Here is a 16,926-nt window from a genome sequence, read left to right on the forward strand (position 1 = left end):
TCATATCAACTGAACATTATATTTTAGGTGGGGTTTTTAATTATTATTATTTCATTGAGATGGGGTGGGGGGAGGAAGGGGTTGTGTCGGTTATCAGGCGCGGATCCACGATTTTTAAATAGGGGGGGCCCCGAGGGCATGCTCCCCGACGAAATTTTGAAATAAGTGCATTTTTGTGTAATTCCACTCTAGTGTATGCTATAGTTAAAAAATAATAATAACTTGACTCCAAAAATAGGGGGGGCCACTAAATCCGCGCCTGGTTATACTAGTGCTCAACGTTTGGTGAACGCAAGCATCTTTATTTGCTGGAAATTATATAATCAGGAATTATATAATCCTATTATCTAATTTAATATGAAACGCTAAGCGATTTCGCAAACGTAACACGTGCGTATATGTAGCTCGTGTCCTAACATGTGCGTAGCTCGTGTTCTAACTTCTAACACGTGCATAGTTCAAAATAAATGTTTTCTCTTATAATCTGTTGCAATATTGTTGTTTTTTTTAGAAAATATTATTCGGGCAAGTGAAAATAGATCCAGGCAAGTGAAAGTGCTGTCACCACTTGCCCAGAAGGCAAAAAAAAAAAAAAGTTAAGCGCAGACACTGTTAGCCTATATTAATGCCTCTCCCAACATTTTACAATATGAATATATTACAAGCAATAAAATAAAACATGATTATAACGTGTTCCAAATTTACTAACAAAAAGAGGAATAGAAAGAAGAAGAGGTAAAGGAAGAAAGGATAACGAGGATGAAGAGGTTTATTACCTTTAAAGAAGAAGAGGTAAAGGAAGAAAGGATAACGAGGATGAAGAGGTTTATTACCTTTAAAGAAGAAGAGGTAAAGGAAGAAAGGATAACGAGGATGAAGAGGTTTATTACCTTTAAAGATTTTACATCATTTACAATTAGATGTCAGAAGAGAGAGAACATATGTGACTGGTTAATTAATTTCAAAATGTTTTCTAAACTTATTTCATTGTAGATAGAATATACAACACAACTTTAGTACTCGTATACACACTAAACTTTATGGGCAACATTTACAGTCTTTTTTGTCTTACATGCATGTAACTACATACATAACTTTACAATGCTTAAACACCTGCTTATAAACACCTGCCTTTAAAAACATGCTTATAAACACCTGCCTTTAAACACCTGCTTATAAACACCTGCTTATAAACACCTGCCTTTAAACACATGCTTATAAACACCTGCCTTTAAACACCTGCTTATAAACACCTGCCTTTAAACACCTGCTTATAAAGACCTGCCTTTAAACACATGCTTATAAACACCTGCCTTTAAACACCTGCTTATAAACACCTGCCTTTAAACACCTGCTTATAAACACCTGCCTTTAAGAACTAACATAGGCTTCCTAAATTTGGCTCTATTGGTTTATTTCATTCAAACTATAGACAGGTTTTTCCGATTGTCGCCCAGCAGTTTATGACGTTGTCGATAGATGGCGTAACCATATGGCCGCCATTAAGGGAGTGAAATTCACGCAACAATAACATGTGATGGCATTGCAGCTGGGTGCAATTTCAGGTTTTATGACATTTTTGGAACGTTTTGCAAAAGCAAAACCAGTCTCTTGGATAATTCAACCTCATTTAAAGATTGTATATTCATATGAATATCGGTGGAAATCTGTGAATGATTAAAAACATATATAATAAAGCACCTATACACGCCAATACAAAAGCATAGCGAATAAATTAAACACACGCAAGTGTGAATAATTTTGATGGTTATGAAGTGAAACTTTCCTGAATGCATCCTAAAATATAGAAAAGTATTTCAATTATGTACGTTTGTAGAAAATGTGGTGTACCATTTTGAAAAAAGATAGACTGACCTTAGATCTAGAGTAGATGTCAACGTTTAGCTGTTACTATTATTAGCTCTGGGATATTCCAGATGTGATCACATGGGGTTGAAGTGGGGCGCAGTTTACACTGCCAAATATTTATCTCTTATTTATTTTTATTTTTTATATATATATTTTTATATATATATACATATGAGTTATTATGGTGTTAAATGTGTGCGATAACATGATAAATAATTTACTGACGTAACACGCATGCATGCCACACCGAAAATCGCACCCCACGCATTTCGTCGATTTTTTTTAATAATTATTTTTTATTTTATTTATTTATTTTATTATTTTTATTATTAATTAATTAATAAATAATAGTAAATAAAATAAAAAATTAATTAATTCATTTATTTATTATTTTATAATTATAATATATATTTTTAAAATTATCTTTTGTTTCTTGGAATTTAAAAAAAAAAAATAATCATACACAATATACAACACTAAATTACCCTGAAAACGCACTTCTGGTTAGTCATAAAATTTTCTATATACTAGTTAATTACAAAACAAACCCCTTTGACACTTACTGGTGATGACCAAGGCAAGTACAAACAAAACAGGAGCTTAGGCTGGTGGGGGGGGGGGGGGGGTATCTTATACCCTCGTCCGCTGAGGCTAAAATATTGTTTTAATGTTCAATACATTTGGCTATACAAGTGTCCAGGGAAATATATTTGCTAGCATAAGTTTAAATTATTCGTTATGCTTTCATATTCGCATGTATGGGCTATATACATGCTTTATTATTTACGTTTTTAATGATTAATACACTTCCACCAACTTTGATGTGAATCTACAATCTTTAAATGAGGTTGTATTATTCGACATACTGGTTTTGCTTTCACAAAAAGTACTAAAATGGTAATAAATACTGAAAATGCACCCAGATGCAATGCCTTCACATGTTATTATTGTGCGAATTTCACTCCCTTAATGGCGGACCGATCACGTGATTCTAAACATGGCCGCGCACAGTACTTTGACGTCACTGGCCAATAAACCCGTCTATAGAATAATTGCACCATTATACATTATTGTGTGATTCACATGGAATGAACTTCTGGACTTCCCTGTTACAAGCTGGTAATACTTTCACTTTAAACCAGTTTAAATCGAAGTGTGAACACAAACTGTTTTAGTTACACTAGTATAGGGAGGGTGTGACAGTGAAGTTAGCAATAGCTGAACAGCTGAACAGACTCATAGTCCATTGTTGTTTTGATGACTTAAGCAAAATGTGGATAACTACACTTCATTTTCAACCAAAAGTGTTTTAGCTCAACCAGTATAGTTAAATCAGTTTAAGTTGTGTGAGTGTTAACACCGCTATAGACAAGGAAATGAATATTTGTTTAACAACACCTAAATACATGTCTAAACTACAATTGTTTGGTGTCCAACCCAACGGACGGTTGTTTTAATGCCTGGTCTTCTAAAGTGTCTAATTATCTGTGGTTATTACCTAAGGGCTGAATTTAAAAAGCCTGTTTATGTCTTAAATGTGTGTAACTACATGCATCTACAATTGTTAAACACCTGTTTATGTCTTAAATGTGTGTAACTACATGCATCTACAATTGATAAACACCAGCATTTAAAAGAACCAGGCTTCGTAAACTCAGCCCCACATGTCTAATGCCATATAACGTAATTAAAATGAGGCTGAGTGCATTGTTAAATAAAGTATTGCTTTGATTTCTTGTAATAAAGTGAGAAAGGAAACACTATTTAGTGTCTAACTCATGCTTACTTCGATATTTGGGGCCTAATTCTCGAAACTCTCGTAACTTGATGGTCCAGCAGTGTAGTGCAAAAAGACTTGCAAGGACGATATTCATTAAAGGAGCTTAAGAGAGCCTTGTGAATTAGGCCCCTGGTTGACAGATAGAAAGAGATGAAACCCGCTTCCACCACATAATGTACTTGCAATTGTAAAGTTGCAAGGGATCTTTTATGTTCATTTTCCCCATAACCAGACTTTTAATAGGGCCTTGGTGCCTGGGTATTTAACAATTATGTTGGCCATACATTCATTATGGGGGTTTTCTGGAAATTGCCGAGAATTGTAACTGAACAAGTATATCTCATGGTTTGAGCAAAATGATGATTAATAATTTAACATGTAAACAAATAATTCATTGAACAAAACATGATTGGTAAAGAAACAAGAGCCATGGATTATTGGATTTAATGCTATGTTAATGTGAAAGTTTCCATGGTAATCAATAACTGGGACACTAGATATTTCACTGTTGAATAGGCCTATTATGCTAAACTGCATACCATAGCTTTAAAAAATTTCCAGTGTAGCAGTGTAAACATTTTGAAAATAATAATACATGTATTACTTCTTTTAAAAAAAAATAACATACAGATCAGGAAAGAAACAAAAGTACAAGTTAACAGGTACATGTATATACAAATTACAATGTAAATATATTAAAAACTAAACACTTACCAAACAAAATTGTTTTATCATTGTTAAATACTAACAATATATGGTAGTTGCTGTGCTTATTAACTGGTGTGGATTTGACAGTGTGACATCAGGGGTTAACTAAATCATTGAGGTCATTCATCACTGTGGTTTACGAGGGAACATTTCCTAATTAATATAATTATATACATGTGTGTTTTTGTGTGGTGTGTGTGAATTGGGGGGGGGGGGTGCATGTGTACATGCGTGCGTACATAGATGTGCGTGTGCATGTGTGTGTGGTGTATATGTTTAATAGCTTCATATAGCCAAGCTGATGGGGGTTTTGTGGGTTTTTCCACAAATATTAAGCAAAACAAGCATTTTGAGAGTACTGCTAAAGCAATACATGTCCCCTACCTGACCCAACAATATTTCGTATCTCCTAAATTCAAGAGCCAAACATCTGTGAAAAGTGGGTAAATCACCATGAAAGTTAAACTTTATCAGTAACAGTACATGATAAAGCTATATACAAAATTTCATCTCAATATTTTCAGGTATTGCAAAACAAAAGTTCTGAATTATTTTTATATCTCCTAAGTTAAAGGGACATAACTCTATCAAAAATGGATAAATTGCCATATAAGTTGAAGTTAATTGCCATATAAGTTAAACTTGATCTGTAACAGTACATGATAAAGCTACATACAAAATTTCAGTTCAATATCTCAAGGCCTTGTAAAAATGAAGTCCCGAAAACCAATTTTCACATTGTCTAAGTTTAAGGGCCATAACTCCATCAAAAATGGGTAAATTACCATGAAAGTCAAACTTAATCTGTAACAGTACATGATAAAGCTATACACAAAATTTCGGGTTAATATCTCAAGGCCTGGAAAAAAGTCCAGAAAACATGTGGGACAGACGGAAGGACGGAGATGAAAACCTATAGTCCCCTCCGGTTGGACCGGTAGGGGACTAGTAAATGACACAAAATAACATGGTAGGGTATATGATACATAATGGAACTCTTAAAAACTGTTAATATGCACCAATAAATTTCTGACAAACTTAAGATAAGTTAATATAGCTTGCATTCAGTATATCTAGTATAATTAAACATGCCCTAATGTATTTTGTTTTCATTGTTAATGATAGTCTTCAATAATACCATGAATATTAGTCTCATTTTTTAACATAACACAGTGTGTCTATTATAAAAACAATGTAAATAGTTTTATGTATATTTTTAATTAATATTAGATACCCGTATTCATTACATTATTAATTTTAAATTACATTTATTTATTCAGTCTTCTGATTTTGGATAGAGACAAAATAGTAAAAGTAAATGGCATTTTTAAATTTTATTTATATTATTATTATTTTAATTATATTTTTTTAATTATTATTTTATTTTTATTTTATTATTATTATTATTTTTATTTTGTTTTGGAGGGGAGCAATACAGTCAAAAGACTGGACAACAAAGAAAACTGTGCCTTAATATAACACAACAGCACATAGTCAAGATAAAGAATTGTGAGCGGCTTCATGTTTTCATAATAAAACAACTTTCAGCAGTCGCATTCGAATATGATGACCAATTACTAACATGCAAAATAAGGCATGGCCAGTTTGGCTGCGAGACTGGTTAATTTTCAGGGCAGTGGAGCCTATGACCAGGATATTGCAGAAGTACTAAATGCATGGCAAATATTTATCAGAAGATGTGATGGAATAATTTTGAGCAGTTTAAAAATATTCTCTGCTTATACACCAGTTAAAGACAGAGTATTCCACATTTCACTCACACTAATGGCTACAGAATCGTGCAAGGCCTCTAACACAAAAACAAATCGAGGTAACCCATTTCTTTTTTGCATAACCTGTTATGACCATATAAATGATGTCTTAAATTTAATATATGCAAACAAGAAATGGGGTTCCCGAACCTAGACTTGTATGAGTGAGGCACAAATTAAAAAAAATGTTTAACAATTTTCAGAGACCTGTCATGTGACTGTTAAGTAATTTGGCAAACATTATAAAGAACTAGGATTAACTAAATATTAACTAATCGACTTTTAATGATTTAAAGTTAAAGTTTGTTTTGTTTAACAAAAGTTTGTTTGTTTTCTTTAACGACACCACTAGAGCACATTGATTAATTAATCATCGGCTATTGGATGTCAAACATTTGATAATTCTAACACGTAGTCATCAGAGGAAACCAGCTACATTTTTCCTAATACAGCAAGGGATCTTTTATATGCACTTTCCCAGACAGGAAAGCACATACCACGGTCTTCGACCAGTAGTGGTGCACTGGTTGGAACAAGAAAAAACCCAATCAGTTGAATGGATCCACCGAGGTGGTTTGATCCTGCAACGCAAGCACCTCAAGCGAGTACTCAACCGACTGGGCTAACTCCCACCCGGGCCTTGTTTAACAACACCATTAGAACAGTGATTTTTTAATCATCGGCTATTGGATGTCAAACATTTGCTCATTGTAACATAGTCAGAGGAAACCTAGCTGCTATGTTTTTCCATTAGCACCAAGGAATGTTTTATATGCACTTTTGAAGAAACAGGAAAGCACATACACCCTTGATACAGCAGTCGTGGGCCACTGGTTGGGATGGGGGGGGGGGGGGGGGGGCCAATCAGAGCATAGGTTCACTGAGGGGGTTTGATCCTTTGACCCAAGCACCTCAGGAGAGTGTTCTAGTAATACAACTATTATGCCACTTTGCCTTCAACAAAACATTGTATGACCTGTTTATCACACAAACCTTACCATACACTTGGATCAACATGGATTAGTCTGCCAATTACAAAAAACAAACAGCAATGATCACACACACATATTAAGCTCTGGTTACTAAATAACTAAGGCCACATGTAAAGAATACTCCCTGTCATGGACAGAACTTTCTGGCAAAGTCAGAGGTTGTGCCCACGACAGGCATGCTTGAACAGTTCTCTGATGGAAGCATGCCAAAAATTACCCACACCCATAAAGAATAGTTGATTTCCTGTAATACAGACATCGTTCAAAGCATAAATCGTATAAAAATGGGCTATCTGTCCCACAAGCCCGTGGTTTTGTTGACTTCAAATTGTTCAAGTCGTTAACTGTGGTTTTCACGTGGTTGTCATAACTACATACATAAATAGGTGTTTTCTGCAGGTGGATATATGCAGGCCTTGCAAGTCAGAAAATTTGCTTCAGCAAAGACAAAGGTTGAGGCAAAAGTAGTTTGTTTCGGCTGAAATACACGTTTACTTAGCTTTGTATTTTTAATATCTATCCTGGTTTATCTTCATTGAAGATACACTAACAAAAAACAACACTATTTTACTTCAGCTGGTATTAATTTTGCTGAAGGCTGATATGAATTGCAAGGACTACATATATTTCTATACTTCATTTTGCACTATGGCCAAATACTACAAAGTGCTAAAATTAATGCTCTGTTATAACCTAACCTACCATTTGAAGTAGTCAATTGGTGGGTTTTTCTAAGAACATTAAAAAAATAAAATCAACAAAAACTGTCAGTACGACCTTTTCGTAAAATTAGACCAAACAGTTTCGGTTAAATGTTCTTGCATCTGGCCACCTCAGAGTCTAGAAGATTGGGCAGAACTTTAAGCAGATCACAGATACCTTGTTTCACACTTATAGTTGAGCGAAAGCCTAGCTTGCGGATCTTTTCGTATGAGACCTCGTAGTCTCTTTTGTCGAGGTCTTTTCCAGTCAGGTTCTCCTCTATCTTGCAGTCTTCCACCTGCAGCTGTATCTCCTGGGCGACCTCCATCTTTGTCAGGTTCATCCGCTCATCGCCCACATTGTACGCCTGGCCCTGCATCGTTTTGTAGTTCTCTAGCGCAAAGATGAAGGCGCGTGCTGCGTCTTTTATATGAAGGAATGTGCGGCGAAAGTGACCCTCGTACAGGTCGAAATGTTTCAACGTTAAGGCCTTGTAGGTTAGGTCGTTGATGAGCAGATCGAGGCGGAGTCTTGGTGCGATGCCAAACACGGTGGCCAATCGTAGAGCAATGCCTCCAGCAGACAGCACAATTTTTTCACCGCCCGCTTTCGTGCTGCCATACAGGGAGAGTGGACTGATGCTGGTCTCCTCCGTACAGACGCCGTCCACAGCTCCGTAACACGATCCCGTGCTGGCGTAAATCAGCGCCTGACCCGGCGCCAGTGAATCGGCAATGTTCTGGGTTCCACCGATATTCACTGTTGCTGCCAAGTCCGGTTCTTTGCTGCAGGCCGGGTAGCCTACTATAGCAGCAAGGTGGATGATTCCGATTTTCCCGCGAATCACCTTTTCCAGTGCCTGTTTGTCACAGATATCTCCATTGACAATGTGCAGCAAGGGGTGCTCTGCGACTGGAAGTAGAGGGGACACCCCCCACCGGAAGCTGTCGTAGACTGTGACTTCGTACCCGCTTTCGAGCAGGAGCGGCACGAGCGTGCTCCCCACATAGCCTGCGCCGCCGGTGACCAGCACGTGACCCTTGTTGGGTTTAATGCCATGGCCATTGTCAAAGCCGTTGATGAGATCACCGTTGGTGGAGTTCATGCTGGAAATTTGTTCCATCGTCAGGGAGTTGTCGTACCAAATTCTGAAAGATATAACAATCATGAATGAATAAGTAATGACAAACAGCAATCATTGAGGGTATTTATTGTCGGAGTTGTTGTACCAAATTCTAAAAGATACAACAATCATGAATGAATAAGTAATGACAAACAGCAATCGTCGAGGGTATTTATTGTCGGAGTTGTTGTATCAAATTCTGAAAGATACAACAATCATGAATGAATAAGTAATGACAAACAGCAATCGTTGAGGGTATTTATTGTCAGGGAGTTGTCGTATCAAATTCTGAAAGATACAACAATCATGAATGAATAAGTAATGGCAAAAAGCAATCGTCGAGGGTATTTATTGTAAGGGAGTTGTCGTACCAAATTCTGAAAGATACAACAATCATGAATGAATAAGTAATGACAAACAGCAATCGTCGAGGGTATTTATTGTCAGGGAGTTGTCGTATCAAATTCTGAAAGATACAACAATCATGAATGAATAAGTAATGACAAAAAGCAATCGTCGAGGGTATTTATTGTAAGGGAGTTGTCGTACTAAATTCTGAAAGATACAACAATCATGAATGAATAAATGAATAAGTAATGACAAAAGCAATCGTCAACAACCGGTTTGATCTTGACAACATAATATTGACAATCGTACCTTCCTAGGGGCGGGACATAGCCCAGTGATACAACGCTCGCTCGATGCATGGTCGGTCTGGGATCGATCCCCATCAGTGGACCCATTGGGCTATTTCTCATTCCAGCCAGTGCACCACGACTGGTATATCAAAGGCCGTGGTATGTGCTACCCTGTCTGTGGAATGGAAGGGGATCTAACAGGCACCCTATTGGTCGAAACCGCCTTCACCCTATCGCCCCCTACCATGGCATCCCTCCCCCATTCCGCCCGCCCTCAAGTTATCCATACCAGTTGTTATGGGGGCACGTAAAATTTAGGATCATGAAGAAGGATGGTACGGTGACTGGGTATGATAGGGAAGGATATGATATGAGTATGATAAGGCCACCATTGGCCGTGTGTTATGACGAGGTTGAGGAGTGAAGATCAAGGAGTGAAGGTCATTGCTATATAAAACTCAGACGGCACCCCAAGAACCACTGATTCGTTCAACAGGTGCCACTGGGTACTAGCCAGGCTCTCCGTAGTTTTTATTGTTGGGTGGCTAGTTTAATTAACTGCCTGCTAAAATGTTTTAAAATCAGGATGAAAAGAGGTATTATAAAATAAAACACACACATATATATACATATATATACATATATATATCTATATACAGTTGAATCTCGTTGGCTAGAACCCCGTCGGTGCTCGAGAAACTGTTCGACCCATCAGTTAGTTCGACCGAACCATTCGGTCAACATCGGATATTTCCGTAACATAAGATAGAAAGTTGAATTAGATAGGTGTCAGGACGTTTCGGCCCCAGTACATGTTCGGCCCCTAATACAATATACAGCGATCTAGTGTTCGTGTATACAGATATATGCTGTAATTGGTATAGTAACACCGGTAATAATATAAATAAAATACAAATTTGTAACATTAATTTGTTGAATAACATTCATTGCGCGCGCACACACACGCGCGCGCATACATACAACAGGCCTACATACATATTATACACCGTGACACGCATACACATAAACCATGTACGTCATCGCGTTCATGTAGAATATCACTGATAAATGATATGGTGATAAAATAAGGAAGCGAAACTTACGTTTAGTATGTTCAGACTTTCATGTTTGTATATTATGTTTTAACATTGTTTCACCAACGATTCAAGTGGTAGAGAGTGATACAAGACAGAACTTACCTGACAACTCGGTTAGAGTTACGAATCAACCCTGTTCAAAATGACTCGGGTGAACTAGTAATAAGGGCGAAACGACTTGTTACCATATTATTTTAGTAACTGCAAACTTACAAAATTCATCAATATGTTATATAACAAAATATCAGAGTGAAAGGATTTATTAGAAATTACTCCAGTGATGCAAAAGCCCTTGCCGAAGTGATGATAGCGGAGTACCTTGACCATGGTTTCATTGAAAACTGGTTTGGTAGACATGTTCAGAGATTATAGCTTCCCGCCGAGGCCAATTGTTTCACTGGTATCACACTTCATTGAAAAGGCACCGTGACACTAGCTGTACTTGAAAGACTTTTACCGATAGCTGCTGGCTGAACATACAACATGACAGGTCGAGCCAACAAGATTCTACTGTATATATATATATATATATATATATATATATACACACACACACACACACATACATTAAAATACATTAATAGCATGGATCCACTGACAAGGTTCAGTGATATGGCCCAAAGTACTTCAGGTGAGCAGTCTAGTGAGGATTCAATGAGAATTGTATTGTTCATAAGATACACAAAAGTATTGTTTTTCCAAGCATGAAGTTGGCAATATTTGATTTTTTACAGTGAGCGACTATTGATTGTTATTCTCTCTTGTTAAAATACCAACGTCTGCTCCCTTGTTGCCATGGCTAAGATGAGGTTCACTGATTACAGTGATCACAGGGAATACGGGTCGTTTCACCCTTATTCCTATTCGACCCCAAGTCGTTTTGCCTTTATTCCCGTTCGCCCCGAGTCATTTCGCCCTTAGAATGAGTCGTTTTGTCCTCCATTATGAGTCGTTTCACCCCTATGTATTGGGGTGGTACTAGTATGCAAAATTTGGTATATAAAAATAATTTTACCCATAATTTTGTCATAATAGTCACCTAACAAGGTTGTAGACTTAAATGTAAAGTCTGAAACAAAATGTTGACAACTACAATAAATTGCTTCTACCTTTATTTTTCGTTACATTTTACCCACATTTTGTCCAGATAGAAATCTTAAAAAAACTATTACAATGACACGGATTCCACATACTAGATGATAACCATGTCACCTGTATCGACTTCGCTGAGATCGCATAGAGCAAAAAGCATGTAATAATTTTGTGCCGGCTGCCATTTTGACTTTTTATGGAATTACAAGAGGGGTGAAAGGATATGTATGTGAAAAATAAATTAAACAATTACAGCACAAGAAACCTGGATCATTTTTAATGAGATTAATTAATTTATTTATTTATTAATAAACAATCAATTTCATTAGAAACAAAGGCCGTCAACCAAACAATGTGGTAGTATTCATAACTTTCTTAATAGATGAACTATTTTGGCTAGATTTGCAGTGGAGATAGCTCATACCCAAAACGAGTATATTCTCACAAAATCTTTTTTAAACCCCCCCACAAAACACGCATTATTTTAAAACATTTTAATAACAAAATACGCATAAAATGCCATATATAGCATACAACAGACATTTTTTTAAATGACTTTTTTAATGTAAACTGAAGCAAATGGACCTAATTAGAAGAAAAACACACAAAATGTAATAATATTTCAGACTCGCTCTATGATTACATCTGTATGTGATTTTTTAACAGGAACTCTTAGTTAAAATCTGTTTTAAAAAGCACAAAACAGGGGTCAATTTTGCAAATTTGCAAAAAAGTGTCGCGCCCCCCCCCCCCCCCCCCCCCACACACACACACACCAAAGCACTTTATAACTAATGTCCTATCGACAATATCATTGTGTAGACTAGTCTTTGTACTTATGAATATAAAATACATTAGGCCCGTAGGAACTGGGATGGTGTGAGGGGAGGGGTTCTTTAAAATATTGCACATAATAACCTATACATATAAATGGTGTTTATGGTTGATAAAGGGTTACAAATTGATAATCTATATCTGATTTGCAACTAGAGTCATGTAAACAAATTTATTCATCATTCACAAACATAAACATGAGGGCAAAACGACCCGGTTATGGGGGAGAAACGACACGGGGCGATCGGGAATAAGGGGCGAAACAACCTGATACCATCACAGGAGATCTGATACGTTGTATAGCCTGGTTTTGGGCAAAAGGGAACTAATGAATTGGCCTGCAGCTCTGTAATGAATAAAGCTAAAATTCAAATAAAAACATATTATTAAGTTTTAAACACATACCAGGGGGGCAGGACGTAACTCAGTGGTACAGCGTTCGCCTGATGTGCGATCGATCCCTAAATCAATTCCCATCGGTGGGCCCATTGTGCTATTTCTCGTTCAGCCAGTGCTCCACAACTAGTGTAACAAAGACCGTGGTATGTACTACCATGTCTGTGGGATGGTGCATATAAAAGATCCCTTGCTGCTAATTGAAAAAAAGTAGTCCATGAAATGGCGACAGCAGGTGTCCTTTCTCAACACCTGTATGGTCCTTAACCATATGTCCGACGGCATATAACCATAAATAAAATGTGTTGAGTGAGTCGTCAAATAAAAGGAAAAAAAAAAAACCCCAAAAAACCCATGCCAACTCAAATAACATTTTTATTTTTATACAAATTACCATCAAATTGCATAAGTTAAATTTTCGCTTTTTTTTTAAACTGGTATGATGGCAACCACTGGAATTCCAAGATAAACCATGCACAGTTCTACCTTTAGTTTCTGGTTACTGCATTATTTGCAGGTGAAGCTGCATACCTTAGCTGTTCTAATTATTTTGCCTCCACCCCTGTATTAAAAATGAGATTTAATCTATTTAATTTGATGGTAATTTGTTAAAAAAAAACCTTTTCATTTATACTTAACTTTTTTCAAAAGATATTATTTAAGTTGGTATGCATGGGTCTGAAACTTAATAATGTTTTCATATGAATTTTATATCTTTATTCATTATAGAGCTATTATAGAGCTATTATATGTGACAATTAATCGGTTTCTTTTTGACGCAAACAGATTATAGGAATGATTTTCCTCTGTGGACCCATTAGGCAATTTTGTAACCAGTGCTTTCTGATTGATATGCATGTACCAAAGGCCACGGGATATGCTTTATGGACAAAGGGAAAGTAGACAGAAAGGGCATACTATATGTAATTCCACAGGTAGGTAGAGTGGTGTAGCGAGGGGAGGGGTGCCACGGCCACCCCCAATCAAACCTCTTTTTTTACAGTATTAAAGTTTATAAAATCATACATACATACATATGTACGTACCTACCTACCTACCTACCTACCTACATACATACAACAGCACGGGACAATTTGTGAGGCCAGAAAGGATTTAATTATCCCCTGCACCAGTGCGTTAATATCTATGTATGTAACAGTCAACCTTGACATACATACAATATATAGATATTCATACATCAATACATAGATACATACATACATACACACATAGTGTTGGTTGCCTCCCCTCCCCTGCCAGTGAGTAGGTATAATTAAAAAGGCTGGAATAAATAAGCCATACAAGAGTATTAATATAATAATAATAATAATAATAATAATAATAATAATAAATAAATAACATAAATTAAAATACTCCATGCCCCCCCCCCCCCCCCCACCAAACAAACCCATCACTTTCTATGATGTATACAGTATGTGCCTCTGTATATATATATATACCTATTCATAACTGCACATTAAAAAACAAGCATTCTGACTACTGCTAAAATTAATAGCCCAATCAGGCCCAACACATTTTGTATCTCTTACATTCATGAGCCATAACTCTGTGAATCACCATAAATGTCAAACTTAAAATGTAACAGTATATGGTAAAGTTATATACACAAAACTTCACCTCAATATCTAGAGTCACTGCGAACAAAAACGTCCGGCCTTCTTACTAATTATAACAATAATAATAATACTAATAATACTACTACTACTACTACTACTGCTAATAATAATAATTTTTTAAAAACCTAACAAAATCATACATGTATGTACAATATATACAAGTTGACTAATCATGTTTTTTAGAAGTGTGTGAAACATTTTTTTTTAAATATATTTAAACTAGTAAATTTTTAAACATCATTCTTGGAATGCTTTGCTTTTATTAAATTTGTCAAGATCCCGATACCAGTACTGTTATTATAGTTACATGTATTCATCTTTTATTAAATTTGTCAAGATCCCGATACCAGTACTGTTATTATAGTTACATGTATTCATCTTTTATGTAGGCTGAAAGTGTTTCTCTTTATGGTTCCAGTCCCTTTATTTACAGATCAAATAGTAACCACAGTAACTATATACCTCTCAGAGAAAAGGACTTTCCACCCTGGCTGTAAATTTAGCTCAGAACTACTGAGAGAAAGGGCAATAGTGGTGTGTTGACATTCAATTAGATTTCTTCCATTGACTATATACACGCGGATACACCTCAAGGCCACTGGTTTACAACATTTATTAATAGAATATAGTCTAGGCCATCTTACCAGTTTACATCAGTGTATTACAAGGGATAACAGGATGTACTGGTAACAAAATTAAAAGTTTCTTTTTGTTCAATGACACCACTAGAGCACACTGATTTATTAATCATATTTACTGGATGTCAAACATTTGGTAATTTTGAGATATAGTCTTAGAGAGGAAACCTGCTACATGTTTTCATTATTAGCAAGGGATTTTTATATGCACTTTCCCAGACAGGACAGCACATACCACAGCCTTGCTCATACTAGTTACGGTGCACTGTCTAGAACGAAAAATAGCCCAAATGTGGATCAATCGTAGTCCAACATAAACCACAAAAGGATTGGGCACAAGTTTGCCAACTTACTAGGTACTCTCCTAGTTACTGTTTATCAAAGACAAAACATTTGAATTTTCTTTCATTACTGTTAAACATATGCGTGCACCTTGTGTAGATGAAGCTTTTCCCATGAGTATATAATTATCAATAACTTCATTTTTACCTGATAACATGGTGCATTCAGGGCTCGAACGTAAGAGTTTGACTACCACAGCAATTTTAAAAATAATATTAGCATGGGTGAAACAGCCCACTAACATCAATTTTGAGCCTATGGCAATTTTTTTAAAGCGACATTTGCAGCAAATAAACATGACTGAAAGGTTAATTTGCTGTATGGAGACATATTTCAAATGTGCAATGTTAAATATTGGTAGATAATGTACACCAGGTGTATATATTTTGTCATTGTTGAGGAGCTTTACCAATGGCACAAAAAAGAAAGAAAGAAATGTTTTATTTAACGACGCACTCAACACATTTTATTTACAGTTATATGGCGTCAGACATATGGTTAAGGACCACACAGATTTTGAGAGGAAACCCGCTGTCGCCACTACATGGGCTACTCTTTCAGATTAGTAGCAAGGGATCTATTATTTGTGCTTCCCACAGGCAGGATAGCACAAACCATGGCCTTTGATGAACCAGTTATGGATCACTGGTTGGTGCAATGGCACAAAAGTGCGGCAATTTATATCTCAGAGATCGAAACCACTCAAACAAATTTTAATTTTTCTTGATATATTATCCGTGGGAGCATGACTCGGCCATCTGAAAACCTTGTTTGCTAATGTCTAGACCAGAAATAGTGTCTACAAAATTGCCAAGCAATTGCGATAATATGGGACATGGTTGAGATAGCAAAAAGTAAAGATACTCCACCCAGCTTCAAATCATGGTTGAGATAGCAAGAAGTAAAGATACTCCACCCAGCTTCAAATCATGTCTCATACTGCAGTGACACAGCAGTTTCATCTAATGGTACAAACATACTGGGCACATATGCTTAGTTAGTTTGTTTTGTTTAATGACACCAGTAGAGCACATTGATTTTATTAATCATCAACTATTGGATGTCAAACATTTGGTAATATAGTCTTAGAGAGGAACCCTGCTACATTGTTGTATTAGTAATAGCAAGGGATCTTTTATATGCACCATCCCACTGGCAGGATAGCACATACCACGGTCTCCGATATGAGAGTTGTGGTGCACTGGCTGAAATGAGAAATAGCCCATGGGAAAGAAAAAAGAAAGAAAGAAATGTTTTATTTAATGACACACTCAACACATTTTATTTACGGTTATATGGCATCAGA

At 36.3% G+C, this 16,926-nt stretch overlaps 1 protein-coding gene and 1 long non-coding RNA gene across 2 annotated transcripts in view; one reads left to right on the top strand and one right to left on the bottom strand.

The window, feature by feature from the left end:
• The first annotated feature begins 665 nt into the window (after positions 1 to 665).
• On the top strand, positions 666 to 1,257 carry LOC121388241. Its single transcript, XR_005959957.1, has 2 exons — positions 666 to 735; positions 793 to 1,257. It is a non-coding gene; the product is annotated as an uncharacterized LOC121388241 (long non-coding RNA).
• Positions 1,258 to 6,822: 5,565 nt separating this feature from the next.
• The window catches only part of LOC121388829 (dTDP-glucose 4,6-dehydratase-like), a 38,038-nt gene continuing 27,934 nt past the window's right edge, over positions 6,823 to 16,926 (bottom strand). The window contains exon 2 of the mRNA XM_041520343.1: positions 6,823 to 8,971. Within this exon, the coding sequence (XP_041376277.1) occupies positions 7,930 to 8,946 (1,017 nt within the window). The 5' untranslated portion in view covers positions 8,947 to 8,971 and the 3' untranslated portion in view covers positions 6,823 to 7,929. The remainder of the gene's footprint in view (positions 8,972 to 16,926) is intronic.

Source organism: Gigantopelta aegis, chromosome 14, assembly GCF_016097555.1.
Source record: "Gigantopelta aegis isolate Gae_Host chromosome 14, Gae_host_genome, whole genome shotgun sequence".
NCBI lineage: Eukaryota > Metazoa > Mollusca > Gastropoda > Neomphalida > Peltospiridae > Gigantopelta > Gigantopelta aegis.